Source organism: Ochotona curzoniae, unplaced genomic scaffold, assembly GCF_017591425.1.
Source record: "Ochotona curzoniae isolate NIBS_2020 unplaced genomic scaffold, NIBS_Ocur_1.0 scaffold_4701, whole genome shotgun sequence".
Taxonomy (NCBI): domain Eukaryota; kingdom Metazoa; phylum Chordata; class Mammalia; order Lagomorpha; family Ochotonidae; genus Ochotona; species Ochotona curzoniae.
In genome coordinates, this window is record NW_024467122.1 from 68,588,634 (window position 1) to 68,607,516 (window position 18,883).

Sequence of the window (18,883 nt, forward strand, 5' to 3'; positions counted from 1 at the left end):
AGCCCAGAGCTTCCTCCAGGTCTCCCACGTGGGTGCCGGGTCCCAAGGCTTTGGACCATCCTCACTGCTTTCTCAGGCCATAAGCAAGCTTGGAGCTGGATGGGAAGTGGACCATTTGGCACATGAACCAGCACCCAATGGGATTCTGGTGATTACAAGGTAAGGAATTATCCACCAGGTTACCAAGCCAGGCCCTCAGGAAGAGTTTTAGAGAAATGTACAGTTTCTATTTGCTGTAATTCCTTATTCCTCCATGCTTCATTTCTCATTACCATATGTGAAAAGCTTCCTTTCTCAGAACTCCCTTTCCTTAGGCCCTTGGGGATGCCGCTCTTGGTTTAGAACTAGAAGTCTTTAATCCCCGCTCCATAAAGGGAAATAATTTGGAAACTTATCACATTTTCCCTTAGATACATTGTCCTGTGAAGGGATTAAGTTTCATAGTATTAATAAGTACTCATAGCACTATGGCTTAGAGCCATTCCATGTTCCAAACTTTTGACTTGCAAATCAGCTTTCAGACTACTACCCATTGTGTGTTGTATCACGTGTATGTATGTATGCTTTATATTAAATGTATATATTTTGGTTTTATGGCTTTGGAACTATAATTTGAATTGTTTGACCTTTGGGTAATTGTGTCCCCCCAAATTGAAATAATTCAGAAAAGAACAATGATATTACTTGGAAGTATCACTGCTCAAATTAGAAAGTGCAAAACAGTTAAATATAGTGAAATATAGAGGTGACTCAAAAGATAAAGGACTTTATTTTTGCTTTAGCTGCATGCTCCATAAATGCATGCAAATACGGCCTTGTATCTTGAAAAGCATGTGAGCATCCTTATGAGAGCCATACCAATTGATGACAAATTCTTTTTTCCGCTTTTAACTTCTTGCCCATCTGCTACACATGCATTTGATTTTCTTTTAGGCACTGTGACTGAGAATATGGTTTGTCACTGAAATTCTTTAGATGCCAAGTGTAAAAATATTGTGGAGATAGAGAAACTAAGCATTATCAGTCTATCACTGGGTGTATTGTATGTTATTTATGCTTCCTTGTCTAGATTCCAAGTCTTAAAAGACCAGGCTTGGGCCAGCACTGTGGCTCAGTGAGTTAAGCGGTTTCCTCCGTGCTCTGTGAACATCAGTTCAAGTCCTGGCTCCTCTGCTTTTGCTTCAGTGCCCTGGTAGTGCCTCTGTGAAAGCAGTGGAAGATGGCCGGATGCTTGGCCTGAAGCCAGGTTGGCTAAGTCCTGGTGGTTGTGGTCATTTGAGAATTAAACCAGCAGATGGAAGATCAATTTCTCTTTTCCCCTCCCTTCCACTTTTTCTCTCTAATTCTACATTTCAAATAAATAAACCTTTAAAATACATTTTTAAAATCCAGTTTTTAAAATAAAGGGACCAGGCTTAACTAGAACTCAGAATTCTTGTGATCCCAGAGCACCTGGGATGGCCGCTTCTTCCTACAGGAAGACCAAGTCCCTTGCTTCACCCACAGCTGAATCAAGAGTTGCCCCTATTGGCAGGTGCTCTGGTTCATGTTGAATGTAAAGAGCTCACGGATTTGGTGGCACAAGACTGGTTTGCTTAGCTGACCTTGGGCATAAAAGAATTTCAAAGTCTGGGCCCGGTGCGGTGGCACCGTGGTTAAGGTCCTCGCCTTGCACGCCTGGGATCCCATAGGGGGCCGGTTCTAATCCCGGCAGCCCTGCTTCCCTTCCAGCTCCCTGCCTGTGGCCCGGGAAAGCAGTTGAGGACAGCCCAAAGCTTTGGGACCCTGCACCCACGTGGGAGACCCAGAAGAGTCTCCTGGCTTCGGATCGACATAGCATCGGCCGTTGCGCTCACTTGGGGAGAGAATCATTGGACGGAAGATCTTCCTCTCTGTCTCTCCTCTCTGTATATCCGCCTTTCCAATGAAAAAATAATAAAAATAAATCTTTAAAAAAAAAAAAGAATTTCAAAGTCTCTGAGAATATCCTAGAAATCCTGATTCCTCTCATATCTCCCTGGTTTTCATTTGATTATTTTGTCCTTGAAGCTAGAGATTAGTTTGCCTACCATTGAGTGCTTTGTTTTGATGGTTTGATCTTAACCTGAACTGAACCAAGTTGAGGGCTTTCATAATCAGACTGTTTTTTGTTTGTTTGAAAGATTTGTTCATGTGAAAGGCAGAGTTATAGACACAGGGAGACACACGTAGAGGTCTTCCATCTGCTGGTTCACTGCCCAAGGGGCTGCAGTAGATGAATGGGTGCAGGAGCCTGGGGCCGTATTTTGCTGCTTTCCCAGAACACAAGCAGGGAACTGGATCAGAAGTAGAATACAGGATGCCTGCACCACAGGCTGAGGCTTAGCTTGCTATAGCATAGTGTTGGCTCCTAGCAGGACTTTTAAAAAACTTGTTGGGCTCGGTGCCGTAGCCTAGTGGCTAACGTCCTCACCTTGGACACCCGGGATCCCATATGGGTGCTAGTTCATGTCCTGGTGGCCCCATTTTCCATCTAGCTCCCTGCTTTTGGCTTGGGAAAGAAGTTGAGGATGATCCAAAACCTTGGGACCCTGCACTCATTTGGGAGATCTAATATTGGAATGGCAGATATACAGAGAGGAGGAGAGAGAGAGAGAGGAAGAACTTCCATCCATTGATTCACTCCTCATGCAGCCACAGTGGTTGGAGCTGAGCCTACCTGAAACCAGGAGCCCAGAGCCTCTTCTGGGTCTCCCATGTGAGTGCAGGGTCCCAAGGTTTAAGGCCATCCTCGACTGCTTTCCCAGGCCACAAGCAGGGAGCTGGATGTGAAGTGGAGCTGCTGGGAACACACAAACCAGCACCCATATGGGATCCTGGGCATGCAAGGCGAGGACTTTAGCCGCTAGGCTATCACACTGGGCACAAATAAATCTTTTAGGAAAAAAAAACTGTGTTGTATCCTGGAGCCGGGCATGGTAGCCTAGTGGCTAAAATCTTCACCTTTCATGTGTGGGGATCCTGTATGGGCACTAGTTCATGTCCCAGATGCTCCAGTTTCCACCCAGTTCCCTTGTTGTGGCCTGAGAAAGTAGTCGAGGATGGCCCAAAGCCTTGGGACCCTGCACCCGTGTGGGAGACCCAGAAGAAGCCCCTGTCTCCTGACTTTGGATCAGCTCAACTCTGGCCATTACAGACGCTTGGGAAGCGAACAGTAGATGGAAGATCTTTCTTTTTGTCTCTCCTCTCTGTAAATCTGCTTTTCCAATAAAAATAAATAAATCTTTAAAAGAAAAAAAAAGCTTAGGATGTTCTGATACAGTGAAACTTTGGGTGTGTGAACAAGCTGCTGTCTCTTGTTTTAATATGATGAATCTAAAATATGGTTAAAAGTGTTACCTAGAGTCATATGGCAAAGGTAAAACTGAGACCATAACTAAGAAACACAGCTTTCAAACTCCAGCAGAAATATTATGAGCATTCTTTATGCAGAGTTTGAATTTGTGAAATCTTTTAACATCTACAGTCAACCCTTCCTATTCACGGGTCCGTATTCATGGATGTAAGCAGTGAAATAAAATAATTGAGGGGAAAATTATCTGTGCTAAGCATGCATAGACTTTTTTCTCATGTCATTGTTCTCTAACAGCTATTTACATAGCATGTGCAATTCATTATGTATTAGAAGTAGGATGGTTATAAGTAACCTAAGAATTATAAGTATATATTATGTATTGGAGGGAGCAAGCATGTGGCACAGCAGTTAAAATGTTACTTGGAATGCCTGCATCTCCTTCTAGGCCCCTCTCTCTCTCTTTTTTTTTTCATAAAGATGTATTTATTTTTATTTGAAAGGCAGATTTACAGAGAAAAGGAGAGAAAGCTGATCCAAAGCCAAGAGTCAGGAGCCCCTTCCAGGTCTCTCACATGGATGCAGAGGCTCAAGGACTTGGACCATCCTTCTCTGCTTTCCCAGGCCATAAGCAGAGAGAAAGATTGGAAGGGAATCAACTGGGACACAAAGTGGTACCCATATGGGATGCCAGTGTCACAGGGTAGAGGGTGAATCTGTTGAGCAATAGTGACATCCCCTTGGCTCTACTTCTGACTGCAGCTTCCTGCTAATACACATGCTCAGATGGTATAAGTGGGTCTCTGTCACTCATGTGGGAGACACTATTTGAGTTTTTAGGTTTCCTGATTTCACCCTGGCCCAGCCCCAGCTGCTGTGGGCATTTAGGGAATGAACCAATGGATAGAAGATTGCTCTCTTTCTCTCTTTTTGCCTTTCAGATTATTTAATTAATTTGAAAATAAAGTACATCATAGATAATATCCTGGGCCCAATCTTCTGAGGATATCAAAGGACTATGTTGTTTTAATTAGCTGTTTGATTAAGTGACTTTTGTGTATGTCAAACACTTAATGCACAGTTCTTCATACCCAGAAAACACTTAATGTGAGCTATAATCTTTTCAACGACTCTTTGAGCTCATAGGGATTTTTCTTCTTTTCATTTTACAGTTGAGCAAACAGGCTTACAGAAGTTGTGCTGTACTCAAGTCTTCCCAGCTCTTAACACGTTATTGGATTGCTTCAGAAATAATTTATTCCAATTTACATTTCATTTTTTTTGACATATTATTGTGTAGCTTGGAGGGACCTTCAGTACTGTGTGTTCCATTTTGCCTTTAGAGCTGAAAGAAAAAATGAAGACAGGAATGACTAGGTAGCATCCTAAATGGCATATGGCTAAGTTGTTTCAGGATTAAAAGTAGGTGTGCAGTCTTTCGGTTTATTCAATATAGAGTATTGGATGGCCTTAAGTAGTAGATGGAATTCTAAATTCTATTCTAGGTTTTCCTACAAAGCTGAATGAAACTCCATGCGTATTTGTACCTCAGAGGACTACCACATTAACAATGTGTACTCTTGGGTTTGTCTTATACCTGCTGTTTCTTGTTACTTAGTAGTCTCTGTAATATAGAGGTAGTAGCTACTGTCTTTGTTTAACTTATTTAATGGATGCATTTATTGAACACCTACCATTTGGCAGTCATTTTGGTAGCGTGAGGGATACAAAGGCAGACTTGCCTTATAACAAGGCTCTTTGCCAGTTTGCTGGTACAGGTTCAGGTTTCCAGCCAGGCAGCCTCGTAGAGGATGAAAGGACTCCCCAATCCCTGGGAATGCCCTGTGCTTTAAAACCCAAATTAAAATCAACATTGTGACTGTCATAGGTAGGTGGTATTCAGAGTATCAACCCAGAAAAGGATGCGATGTTATTTTAGAAGCAGGTGTAGCCCTGGGGACACTTGGCGGGCCGGGAGAGGGAAGAGGTGGAGGTTGGTTAAGAAAACAGGGAAGCTCATTAGGCAGAGTTTATGTTTCCCACACTCAGTGGTCAGGACACCTATCCTTATCTTAGTGGGCAAGTGAGAACTTTGAAGTGCAGAGATACTATCGAGTGGCCTGCTGCAGATCCTACAAAGCTCTCAGGGTGGACTAAGATCTCCTGACTTCTAGTTTAGTGCACTTTCCTTTACACCTGATAGTTGCAGCAAATTAAAGTGGTGGCAGATGAGAGGCAGAAGCTTCTTATGTTTCTACTTTGTTTTTTTTTTTTTCAATGTTGCAGCTGAACTGATCTGTGTTTCTATATTCAGCATCACTACTGATGAGACTTTGTGAGAGAAAACGAAGTGCAAACTGTGTTCTTAGGCCAGACAGACAGGAACCCTAGCAGAATCTCTTCATGGGACGGACGGTTCCTTAATACTGCTACCCCTGACCTACTGGATCTGAGGGGTCAGAGGTCAGAGACCGCATCAGTAAAATACTTCTCATTAGGGTCACCTAGGATGGGAAGGGTGCTTGTTTTCTAAGTTTAACACTTGGAATACTCATGGAGCCTATGACCTTTACCCTTTTTAGCTGGTGATAGGGGCCCTTTGTCAGTAAAGCATTCACGTGGCTTCTACTCCACTGTTTCAGGTCACTCCCCCTATTAAGTCTGAGGCAGCCCAGGGGTGAGTTGAACTGCTTTTCTCACTGTGCTGAAGGGTCATGCATTATGCTTAGCCAGTTAACAGGTCAGAGGGATGGGTTTCCCACTGTGTGAAATGCCTTCATTAGTGTGTATTCTTTAAAAATTTGCCTTAGCACCAGACAGTCTGGAAAACATGTTTCTCTTCTAATAGCTGCAAGCTTGAAAATATTAACTGACTAGATATTTTGTATGTGTCCCTGCATCCATCCCTCTACAATGTTTCCACTTGCTGGAAACATTTCATTCATTCCATTTCATTCTTAGAAATGAAAGTTTGAAGTTTGCAAGGGTCTGAATCCTGAAGCAAGATAATTGGATGTGACAGGAACACAGTAACCAGAAGACCTGGGAGGCCATGCATGATTTGCATTGCAAATATAAAAAATAAATAATGAGACTTCTTTTTCTCTCTTACAGGGAAGCTGGATTCCAAGATCCATCAAGGAGCAAAGAAGGGGTTAATGAAGCAGAATAAAGCTGTCTGACCCAAGACAAAAGGAACTCTACACCACAGTGGAGTTTTGTGTACTGAAATTACTATCTACTAGCCCTTTGGAAACCAAGCAGTGGAAAGCTAAAGGCTTGGTTGGCATTAGGCTTGACTCTTTCCAAATTGAAAATCTTACCAAAATCTGTATATTTTTCTTAAAGAATGAGATTCTTACTTTATGTAGTGGGTCAAAATCTTTGAATACATTATTTATAAAAACCTATTTTAAAGACTCTAGGTGTTCGACATGTTTCTCTGAGCAATATCAAAAGAGAAGGAGCAAGTTGAACATAGTTCTTGTGAGACTTTGAGGGACCCCTTGAGTGTCAAAGTTTCTTTTCCAAAAGTAGGAGTCTGGTAGACTCTAAAATGTTTGAGGGACTCCATGTTTCTTTTTATTCTTTTTTAAGATTTATTTATTTTTATTGGAAAGTGAGATATATAGAGAGGAAGAGAGACAGAGAGGAAGATCTTCCATCTGATGATTCACTCCGTATGCAGCTGCAACTGCCGGAGCTCAGCCGATTCCAAGCCAGGAGCCTCTTTTGGGTCTTCCATGCAGGTACAGAGTCCCAAGGTTTTTGGCTTCCTCTATTGCTTTCCCAGGCCACAGACAGGGAGCTGCTATTAGAACTGGCACGCATGTGGGATCCTGGTGCATGCAAGGAGAGGGCTTTAGCTGCTAGGCTACCATGCTGGACCTAAAATTCCATGTTTCATACAAAGCTGTGTCAGGACACATCTTTAACAAGTTTTCTGCTGTAGCCCATTGTCTTGAAAATGAGCAATTAGAGTGCAAAGGGAAAATCCAAGGAATGATCTACAGTTGATTTTGTTTTGGAAGCGATAACTTGAAGAAGCACTTGCACGTTACTCTTTATTGGGAGCAGCCGGGATGTGGAAGGAATAGACGGGGTGGAGACGGAGACACTTGGAAAAGCATTACTCAGACAAGGACAGTTAGAAAGAAGCAGAAAAATAATATTCCTTCTGCTGTAAATGAATCGAAATACCCCAAATGCTAAAGCCAAACCCTTTAAATGCTACACATCCCAGGAATTTAAGCGCTTTGGAAAATAAGAGGTTGGTTTGTAATGAAATTTTTACCAATCCAAAAAACAACCACACAATGTATTTTACTAGTCAGTCTGACCCTCAGTCGAGCACTTTGTTTCCACAGCCGTCCTGAAGAGCTATCAGAATCTCAGCTGCTGGCAGCCTAAGGAAATGCACGGTCTTCAGTGTGTAGGTTCTGCTTTTTATGAAACACCCCCACCACACCGGGGAAGTTGGATTCTCTCCAGCAGTTGTGTACATGACTTAAAAAGAGAGCTGGGGGGGGGGGGGGAGAAAGTGCCCTGTTATGAAAAAGATTAATTTCCCCTTTCTTTAATCCTTCATATTCAGCGTTTATTTGCATGGAAATGCCTCCACTCATTATGCATTGATGTTCACTCAACTGTGAACCCTGCTTGTTGCATAGCTGTAGGCATTGGTTCTCCAGGGCCGGATCACTCTGGATTCCCAGGGAAAATCCACCTGATTCTTGTTCTGGTGTTGCAGTCATGCAATCTGCTCTGCTTAACCTTTGTGGGAAAAATGGAAAGGACAGCTGATGGCATTTCTTTGCAGGGCAGGAAGGTCGGTGGTGGGATGTGGGGTGCAGAGAGGTGAGTCTTATTCTGCCCCCCTTGCAGACCCTTCATGAAGAGTCTTTTGGGGTCACTGTGCAGTTGCTAGTTTACCAAGCTAGGTTACCTTGAATTCTATGCTAGAGTTGTGTGGTTCTCTCAATAGCAAAATAAAACTGAAAGGTAAGAAGTGAAAATCCCAGGACGAAAAAAATTTTTTTCCTCTCTGCCTTTATTTGAACAATGGCCTGTGCACAGAAGAGTCTGGATTGATTTTTCCACCTGACTAGATTGTGTGTACATGCCGAAAGAACAACACCAGGAGCTGCACAGATCAGGTTCTGCAACCATTTTGTGCGGTGTGATAAGAAAGTTTACCAGAAGTTTACAAGCACCCACTTCAGCACCAATGAAACACAACTAGAGCTACATGAGTCAATGACAGAGGCACTTGGAGACTTCTTCTTTCCCTTGTAGGCTTGCAAGCTGTCTTTAGTTCACATGGTAGCAGCAATGGAAGGTCTCTCATTTATTTGTGGAGACACCGGGGAGGAAGTGTGGGTTAAATTTAGGGGTAGATGGCCCTCACTTGCTGACCAACTCACTTCACTTAAAGCCTCGTGGAAATTCTTAGCAGCCTATGTGCCAACTTACCCAAGAATAGCCTTTTAGAGTTTCCAACAGCTTGCTCTCACCTGGGGGAAGTTTCAAATTTCTGTGCTCTCTTTTGGATGATTGGGCTCAGTTGCTATCAATTTGTCTAATACCTAGCAGAATCAGCTTTATGTAGTTATGTTTTTCCAGGCAGGACTCATTCTCAGAGATAGGGCATATCTAACTAGAGAGTCCAATGTTTGGGAATGAGTAAGGCTTCTGTTTGTTTGCTATAGCTAATTTGGAGAAAGAAAGCTAGGAGTGTCCTCTATTGCTTTTAATCCGGAAGTTCACATACCCAGTTTTTCCATACAGAATGCAGGTGTGAAAATTTTAGATTTTAAAAATTACTTTTACAAATAATCACAAAGCTATGGCTTTTAGGAGTTACAACCTGTAATCCTTATCAGTTTTAACTGCTGTCTCTACTAAAGCCCATTTATCTGGATTTAATTTTTTTTAATGCCTTTGGTAGAACTCCTTGCCAAGATGAGATAGTATGGAGGCTGTTCACTTGGCCTGCTAGGTGGAAAAAATAAAGCAGTTAAAAGAAAGCATCTATTAAACTAGTGAAATCAGTGAACTTTAGTTTGTTAGGCCTGGGGGAGGAAAGAAAGTCAGTGATGAGTGACTCCCCCTGCCCCCCCCCCATTCAAACAGTAAGTACACATGTGCTGTTTTCTGCTTCTGTGAATGTGTTTAGAGGGAGGTGATCCATAACACAGGCTCAGCAACTACAAGGGCTCTAGCATGTGGAGAGCTCTCCCACTTCTCTCATACAGAGAAGAAAGGACAGCCACAGTGCCATCCTCTGACACAAAGAAACTTGTGTAAATGTCCATTTATGTGTGTACACATAACATGGCTTAATCCATGGGGTGAAACCTGGGAAATGGACCCAGAAAAAAAATAGGGTTTGCAGAGCAGGAAGTGGGGATGGGATACTGAGAATCAGAAATAGGTATGTCACAGAAAGAGCATGAGTTCTTGGCATGAAAAGCCAAAGATATCAGTACAGTCATTTAAGACTACAGCTATATTAGTACAAATAGCCACTAGCTACTTGTGGTTATTTAGGTTGCAGTTCAATAAAGTCTAGGATTCAATTCTCCAGGCACTGTTAGCCATATTTTGAGAGCTCAGCCACATGTGACTAGTGGTTTTTGAATTGGACAGCATAGATATGGAATATTTCCATCACCACAGAAAGTTCTGTTGGACAGTGCTTATTTGGAGAAAGGGGTCAGCAAATTCTCTGTAAAGAGCCAGATGGGAAATATTTCAACCTTTCCAGGTCACACAGTCTTAATATTTACTGCTATTCAGATCTGTTATTATAGTACATATGCATCCATCAGCAATCCTGTACCTCCAGGAGCACTGTTAGAACCAGTAAGACTTCAAACACTGAATACACAACTTTCTATTATTTTGACATCACAAAAATATTTTGGTTATTTTTATTATTATTTCACCATTTAAAAATGCGAAAAATTTTTAGCTCATGGGATATACCAAAACAGGCAATGAGTCTGAGTGATCCATGGACCATCGTTTGTCGCCTTTGGACTGAAGAAACAGAAAGTCAAAACTTAAGTTTTTTTTTTAAGATTTATTTATTTTTATTTGAAAGGCAGATTTACAGAGAGAAGGGGAGACAGAAAAATCTTCCATCCACTGGTTCACTCCCCAAATGGCCGTAATGGCTAGAGCTAATCTGAAGCCAGGAGCCAGAGGCATCTTTCGGGTCTCCCACATGGGTGCAGGGTCCCAAAGCTTTGGGGTGCCCTCGACTGGTGTTCCAGGCCACAAGTAGGGGATTGAATGGGAAGTGGAACAGTAAGGACATGAAAGGATATGAATGGGCCCAAGGAATATTTTTTTCCCAAAGCAAATGGGCTAGTGTCCACTGTTCAAGTTTACTTGTCAAACCTCCCACTCTCCTTGCTTCTTGATGGAATTGGGGAGTAGAGATGTTGTGATCTCTCCGAGTCACATCCTATCTTGAGAAGCAATGTGGAAGGATGCCTCAGGATAAGAGAAGAAAGGAATGATAATTTCAAAGCTAAATAAATAGTCAAGGGCATAGGAAGGGCATAACAAGGGCTAAAAACTGGGGAGCCTTGAGAATTAAGATAACACGTGAAAAACATAAGTTTCACAAGTGACAGGCCAGTGAGTGAGTTTCCTTAAACATGGACCGAAGCCTGTGTACTAGACAGTATGAGGGCACATAGGAATGACAGATAAGATGAAACCCTTCCATCGTCAGAAAAGGCAGAATAAAACCTGCGGATAATAAAAAGCAACACAAGTTAGTGATCTAGGATTGGTGAGGTGTAAGGGGACGTAGGAGGACTAGAAACTGGTACTTTATAGAGGAAAAGTCGTCACCCTAACAGCAACAACAACAAAAAAGAACAAAGGATTAAAAATAGGGGGTTGGTGCTTGGCTGAACCAGAGGGTAAAATGGACGAAAAGCATCAAGGGCTGTGGTTGCTCTTCTGTTCTTTGGTGGATGTCTCCGTTCAGACCCGGCGCGGCCCTTTCCTGAGTCAGTGGCTCTTGCAGTGAAGGTACACTACTTGTCCCAGAGACGTCTGCGAGCCTTCTCCTTTCCACGAGGGCTGAGCGCTCCAATCCAGGTCCCTCCGAGTTTATCTCCGTTTTAACCAGCTCGCCGGGTTTTCCAGCATTCCTGGAGCTAAATCTCTCCTCTAATCCAGGCTCCAAGCGACCGCGCATTCCGAGACCCAGGATTTGGGTCCTTTATCCAGGTTCCGGGTTTCTTTTGGCGCTCACCGGCTCCCGACTCCAAGCCCGGCAGGCGATCCGGATCCGAGGGCCTCGGCGATCCAGTGTCCGGGACTTCCGGGCGGCCCTGGTTGTCCCGGATCGCGGCGGCGGCGGCGGCGGCGGCGGCGGCTGAGGGACCCGCGGCCCCGGACGCGGCGGCACCGGCGGGGCGGAGCGGCGCGGGGAGGGGGCGGAGAGCCGGAGCCGGGGCGGGGTGGGGGGAGGGGCCGCGGGAACGGATGGCGGCCTGGGCCCCGTAGCAGCGGCGGCTGTACGGCCCGGGGCCCGGGCGGGCGGAGGTGGCGGCTCCCGGGACCGGCCGCGCGGTGAGTCCTGAGCTTTGTGTGGAGCGGGGGCTGGGGGAGGAGGAACGAGGCGGCGGCGGCGCCGACGGGGGCCCGGGGCTGTGGAGGGAGCCGAGGGGAGCCGGGGGGCAGTGGCGCCTGACGGAGGAAGTGGGGGCTGGGGGGAGGTCGGGGCGGAGCGAGGGGAAGGTGTGTGTGCGGGGTGCCCGGGTGGCGGGGGGACGGAGGGGTCGTTGCGTGTGGGGGGGAGGGGGCGTCGAGGGGCGCGGGGGGGTGAAGTTCAAAGCGTGGCCGGGACCGGTTCAGGCGGAGGCTCAGGGGTGTCCTGTAGGGGGATTAGGGGCTGGCCAGGTTAGGGGGACAGGCCAGAGTTTCTGAGGGGAGTGTGGGTCTGGTGAGAGGGCCAGGGCGACTGGGGGGCTAGGCAGGGAGTTGAGGGGGGTTCCCGAGTGGAGGGTTGGGAGCGGGACGGACCAGGGTGCGCGGCCCAGGCCCGTGGGGGCGGGGGCGGCGGGCAGCAAGGTGGCTGGGAGCGTGCAGTAAGTAGGTTGTGGGTGTGTGTCCCAGTCTTCAGGTCACATTTACTCCTCCTGCCCTTTGCTTCAAGATGGAGGGATCGCTGGGCCTGGACTTTTAACTGCTCCCCTTGTACGCCCTCACCCCCCACCCCAAACCCCGCTCCGGGGAGGGTTGGTGACCCTGTCCTGTTTGGAAAACCTACGCTGCCCTCTTTTCCCTTTATGTGTAATTACGGTTGGATCATCTCTTGTGCTTTGCTCAGATTCTCCTTTCCTCCCTCTGGGGTTGAGGAGGAGGAGGAGACACATCTGACCAATTAATGTGTGTTTGTGAAACAGGCAGCAGCAAACAGTCGGTTCAGCTTCTAGGAATTAGGCTCACACAGGGTGGAGAGATCAGAGCCCTTCAGGGGGAATATTTCGGAACAAATCACAGATGATTCAATTCCTACCTCCTTGAGAGTGGGAGAGACGGGGTTGGGGCGGGGGGAGGGCAGGGAGAACAAGCCTGTTTCCAGCCAAGTGTCCTTAGAGCCCCCAGGGGTTGAGGAGAGTCCCTAGTCCCCCACAGGCCTCTCTCTTTTTTCGGTATTAGGCTTTGCACTAGCAGCCTTGAGTTAATTTCACCCCTGCTGCTTTGTCTTGGGGGAGGGAGTGCTGGTTTAGGGCTGTTGTGAAGAGATGACTGTTCTGCTGCCACACACAATAGTCGTGTCATTTTATCGGGAGTGCTACCCCAGGGCTGAGAACTGCTGCAGCAGAGATAAACCGGTCCCTCTCACCCGCCTATTGTGTACACAGTGAAGGTCATAGGTTCAAGTCTTGTCTGAGAGCTTTGGATAGGCTCCATCTCCCAGGCTCCTCAGTGCCATTTTCTTGCTTTTCCAGACTGGGGCTTTTGCCATCGGAGGAGGCCAGACAGAAAGGCTCTTCCCTTTTGAGTGAGGAACAATGCAGGGCTCATTGGCACACATTCTCCCCCCGCCCCCCAGAAGAATAGGGGGTGCCAGCCATGTTGTGCCTGGCTCTGTGGCTAGCCTGCACTAAGTTAGGTGGTTTGTGTCCAACCTTTCAGGGAGAAGCCTCCAAGGGGGAGATTTCTCCTCTGAGTCTTCCTAAGCCACCGGGTTGCGGTCTTTGTATGGAGACGGGACACTGATGCCATGATTGCTGTTTGTTGATTAGGGACCACCACCAGAAACCCGTGCAGGGTTAAGATAGGTAGAGACTAAGGACTTTTTTTTTTTTGTAATGGTGACTTCCTGGTCAATAATAATTGCACAACCAAAAAGCCACAACATTTGCCTATCTGGACCAGGGCTATGGGAACAAAACAACTTTCCTTTTAATATTTTGTTTCATTCTCATTGAGAGGAGAGAGTTTACTTGTGCAGAAATTCCATATCTGCCTCTGTATTAGGGAGAAATTTGCTAAAAGAGAGGCACATTAAAAAGTCATTTAGGTCTTGGGGCTTATTAATGAGGGAAGAATGAAAACACATGAACAAAATCTGTCCTTGAAGGTATCTCATTGGATCACCCAAATAGCATTTAGATACTCTACCATGTGCTAAAAAATATATGTATGTATACATATATATATATATTTGAGGTTAAAAAGAGGTTGCTATTTAAAATATTCAAGAAAACACTTCTTTGAAAAGAGATTAGAAATAAAACTCAGTTGTGAGAGTGGGATTGTGTACAATACACTGTACACAATAGCCAGTCATTTCCCATAGAACGTTACTGAATAGGAACTTGAGCCTCTGGTTTTGGTAAGGGGCTTTCTGGGGCCAGGGGTCTGGCTCTGCTGCCTCTCATCCTTTTCTTTCAGTGAGTTTCTTAAAATGGTAGCCTTCCTCCAGGGTATCAGGCTTTGGATCGGAGGGAACAGGTTGTTCCCACCTTTGTTGCTGTGGATGGCAGAAGTATCTGAAGGCTTTACGGAGGAAGCCTCAGCTAAAGTGAGTCCCAAGCTTTTTCCTCCTAGGCCTTTGGCAGTTATGTCTGCCTGCTGTCAGGTGACAGTGAAGGCAGAAGCCTCCGATGAAATTTGTCCTGATTAGGTTCGGTGGTTTCGGAGTTGAACCCTCACCACAAGGAATCTTATGTGAATCTTCTGATTGTGATCATCTTTTAAGAGAGCCATTTGGCTTTTTCCCCTCTTCTCCTAGCTTCTTGGGAGAAAATATTTCCTTATGAGAGGTCTAGATAGCTGGACAGATTAGTGCTTATATTGTGTGAGGGTATGGAAGCATAATTTTGGCTCCTGGTAGTAATTATGTTGCAATTAGCATATAGCAACTAAATGACTGGAACAGGATAATTTGTTGAGAGGTTTACTGATTGCTCTGTCAAGTGAATGTGCCACTCCTTATTTATTTGACTCCCAATACTACTGCCTGAGCTTAGCCATAGAGACAGTACGGGAGTGCGAGGTGTTCTAAAAAAATTCCCATTCTGTTTCCTCTCTTTAGTTACTGCTTTGCCCAACAAACTTGGTATGTCTACTCATGTTACTCATGTCTCCACCCGCCCCCCCCATGTAGCTAAGCAATTGTTATTTCCATTGTAGAAAAATTGGGATGAAAGGGAATACTACCGGGCAGATAGGGCCACTCTGAGGTAAGATAGCCTTATATTGTGTGGCAAGTTTTCTTTTCAGTTAGCTTAATTCTCACATCCATTGATTTTTTTTAAAATCAGTGTCTTTCAAAGAACAAAGCACAACAGAAAATACAGAATATAAAATCACGACATGTGGTAAAGATGCCTTCATGAGCCCTCTCTGGTGAAAGTTGGCCTGGACAGACAAAATGAAGATAGGGAGGTGATGCAGTTTGGCAGGTTCTGGGTCCACTAAGTGTCAGTGAAGGACTCTTTTCACTAGGGAACAGGTAATTCACCAAAGCACCTGCCTAGCTGGGCATGTGGAATTGGCAGCAGCTGTGCAGCTGAAGAGGGATTATTGAGCAGGTGGTTGAAGAATCGCATGCCACAGTGACAAGAAAATACTTGGTCTTTGGTGGGTTAGGTTCAGTTCATCTGTGTGAAATTGCACTTTGTTTCACATTTCTTAATGCCTGTTGTTGATTTGTTTGTGAGATGATAATGGAAAGGAGGCAAGAGATTCTTCTGTCTCTTGTTTCTTTCAGGTTGCTGAGTAGCATGCCCCTAGACGTGGTCCTATTGTATTTCTGGGAGTTCTGGCTTTATGCCCTGTGAATGGGAAAGAAAGAGTGGTAATTCAGTGTTTCTAGTACTTGTTTATTAGAAGGAAATGAGAAACAGAAAATTCTTCGCTTTCATTGTGGTAAAAAAGATTTGGCTCACTGGGAGGAAACCCAGCAGGTTTTATGCAAAGGATGTAATTGACTTTTTGTGTTAGGTCTACCTAACATGTCTTACATAAGGAATTTGCATGTGTTTTTATTTTGTGAATGTAAATTTAACTTTAGTTTCTCCCAGCACTTTTGTGACTTTTGGCCTCCAGATTGGCATTAATATTGATATCAGAAGGCCGCATGATGTTAAAGGAATATCTGTGGCAAGTCTTTATCTTAAAAACAGAGTAGGATTTCCTATAGCTTGGGAGAAATTTTATATTTTGATGTTTTCTGAAAATCCCTATCCTTTTCTGAAAGATTATTCTCATCTCTTGTTAACATGCTTTTGTATTTTGTTCACACATTCTTGCCACCACCGTAGGCAAGTAACTTGGTGTTTGCTTTCTGACCTTTTTAGTGCCTTCCAGTCATTTTCTGTTTTAGGCCTACACACACACACACACACACACACACACACACACTCTCTGTTGGAATTCAGAGTACTCATTAACAAGTTGATGAAAGGAAAATAAGTTGTATTAACTATTTTGGAGTTGAGAAGTCCCTCTTTCACAACCCAAATGGAGTGTAAGCACTGACCTATTTGTGGGAGAGGAAGAGGTGGAAGGCAAGGGAGGGGCGTGGGGAGTGATTTGAGGGAAAGTGAGGCCCACTGTGGCTGAGGTTAGCATCCGCAGACAACCGCGTAGATGAGGACATTTGCAAGAATATGCTTAAGCCTGGCTTGTCACCCAGCTTGAAGTGGAACCCTAGTGATAGCAGGTGGCTGTATAGTAGTCATTTCTGAGAAACAATGCAAAACCTGTTGACTTTCTCGTTCAAAGCCTTCACAGCTGGAGCTGTGTCCTATTCCAGCGTTTTAGTATTTGCTTCCACATGCTTCTGTCGCCATCATCTCTCATCCCAGTTCTCTGCTCGAAAGACTTCTCTGGCAGCCTGGAAACACTCTAATTACTGTAGCTGTTAGAGTCACAACCCAGATCCTCTACCTCCTTCCCTCTGCCCCTTTCTATCTTCCTTCCCTCCTCCCTTTGCTCTAGCAGCAGGAGTTGAACTGCAGTCTCATGAGCACAGTCAGATCTATGAATGAGCTTTATATCTTGTCAAGGCAGAACTCCAGATCCAACAGGGCTGATTTTTCATGGTTCTCTTGCTGTTTGTTCTTGGATCAGAGTCCCAGAAATAAGAGATGGCAAATACCTATTAGGTCATATCTAGTCCATCACTCAGGGGCAAACCTGGGATTTTTCTCTTGTCTCTGTGAGCATTTTTTCCCTTCTTTCTTTGGCTGGTGAGAGCTGTCTGATGCCAGGCTAGCTCTGAAACTGCCTTCTTTCTAGTGTGCACTCTGGTCATTAGCGTGCCTGACCAACTTCTCTCTTGGTTTTTTATTCTTATTCTGTTTTTAGAATTGCTCCTTCCCAGCAATATCTCCACCCCTTCGATTTCAGGCCTTTCTTCTTCATTGTTGGCATCACCTTTGTTATCTATGCTATCAGTTTTGTATGCCATAATTATCACTTCTCAGGCCTTTGCTACAGGGTCAGGGTAGCTTCCTGTTAAGGAACCACTTGTGGTTGGAAGCATAGAACACACATTCTAACCGGTGGAAATTAGTAAAATTCATGTAAAAATAGCTGCCAGTTTAGTTGTGCCCTTAAGAAACCCCTATGCTGTATCAGCAAATGCTGTTGCTGTTTATTTTATTTGGGCTATTTCCTGTTGTAATACTTTCTTCTCTTTATGGTTATGATTGTACTTTTGAATGGACTTATTTACTCACTAGTGTTCTCTTTATTTTTAGAGAATATATATTTGAAAGACAAAGGAGCAGAGGGAGAGGGAAAGACAGATCTTCCATCTGCTGGTTCGTTCCCCAAATGGTTGCAATGGCTGGGGCTGGGCCAGGCTGAAGTCCAGGAGCCAGGAAATATATCCTGATTAGCCACATGAGTGGCAGGTGTTCAAGTTCTTGTGCCATCCTCCATTGTCGTACCAGGCATTAGCTGGTAGCTGGATCAAAAGCAACATAGTCATGTAGGACTGGCATCAGCACTCCAATATGGAATGCCAGCATTGCAGGCTGTAGCTTGACCCACTGTGCCACATCCTGCCCCCTCTCCCTGCCCTTCTCTCCTAGTTTTCTTCAGTAATGAAGTTTTTCAAAGCATAGAGGAAAAAAGCCTATAATCAGTAGTCATAAAACTCAGGTTCTGATTATTATTTGTCCTCTAACTAACCATGTGCCTTTGTGAAAGTCAGTCCTCTATTTTTAGCGTCCTCATCTGTAAAATGAGCACATTAGTTAAGATGATCTATAAGGTTTCATGTAGCTGCAGAATTTCATGATATGAAGAGTAAAATGGAGCAATAGCGCAGAAGTGGCTAATAATGTAAGTTAGCGGTTTTTTATTGCCTTGTCGAAAATATAGACAGTATTCAGAAGGGCTAATGAGTGTGGCTTTAATTCCCTGTGACTTGATTCTCTCTCTTTGATGTTTAGAAAGCTGTACTTTTTATTAGGTTTGTCTTTTTGTCTTGTTGTCTTTTTGTACCCTTGTCCTTCTGGCTCAACAACACCTGCTTTTCTAGTGTAAGTGAAGGCATAGGAATAGGAATCAGAAAGCTTCAAAAAAGAAACCATCACTTTTAAAAGAGAAAGCATACATGGAATCAGTAAGAAGTAACTGTTGGTGAGTAGATTTAATAATCTTTTAACTTTAAGCCATGTATGACTAATTATGGGGGGCTCATTTTTGGTCTGTCAGTGTAAACCTGAGTTCATAGTAATATCTTGGGAGTTGATATGAATGGCCCACCAAGTTTTGTTTGAGAAATAAAATGCTATTTTATTTGTTCAGTTTTCAAGATTCATTTATTTTTATTTATGTTTATTTTATTATTCTTAAAAGATTTATTTACTTTTATTGGAAAGGCAGATCAGATCTATAGAGAAGAGAGAGAGAGATCTTCTATCCATTGGTTCAGAAATAGCCATAATGGCCAGAGATAAGCTGATCCGAAGCCAGGAGCCAGGAGCTTCTTATTCTCCCATGTGGGTGCAGGGTCCCAAGGCTTTGGGTCATCCTCTATAGACTTCCCAGGCCACA

General features: G+C 44.4%; 2 protein-coding genes across 2 annotated transcripts in view; both read left to right on the plus strand.

Annotated features, from left to right (window-relative positions):
• Positions 1–6,731, plus strand: part of TRIP4 (thyroid hormone receptor interactor 4) — a 70,841-nt gene extending 64,110 nt beyond the window's left edge. The window contains exon 13 of the mRNA XM_040968979.1: positions 6,446–6,731. Coding sequence (XP_040824913.1) covers positions 6,446–6,513 — 68 coding nt within the window. The 3' untranslated portion in view covers positions 6,514–6,731. The remainder of the gene's footprint in view (positions 1–6,445) is intronic.
• A 5,096-nt stretch (positions 6,732–11,827) lies between these two features.
• The window catches only part of ZNF609 (zinc finger protein 609), a 204,990-nt gene continuing 197,934 nt past the window's right edge, over positions 11,828–18,883 (plus strand). The window contains exon 1 of the mRNA XM_040969705.1: positions 11,828–11,926. The gene's annotated coding sequence lies outside the window, so the exon portion shown is untranslated. The remainder of the gene's footprint in view (positions 11,927–18,883) is intronic.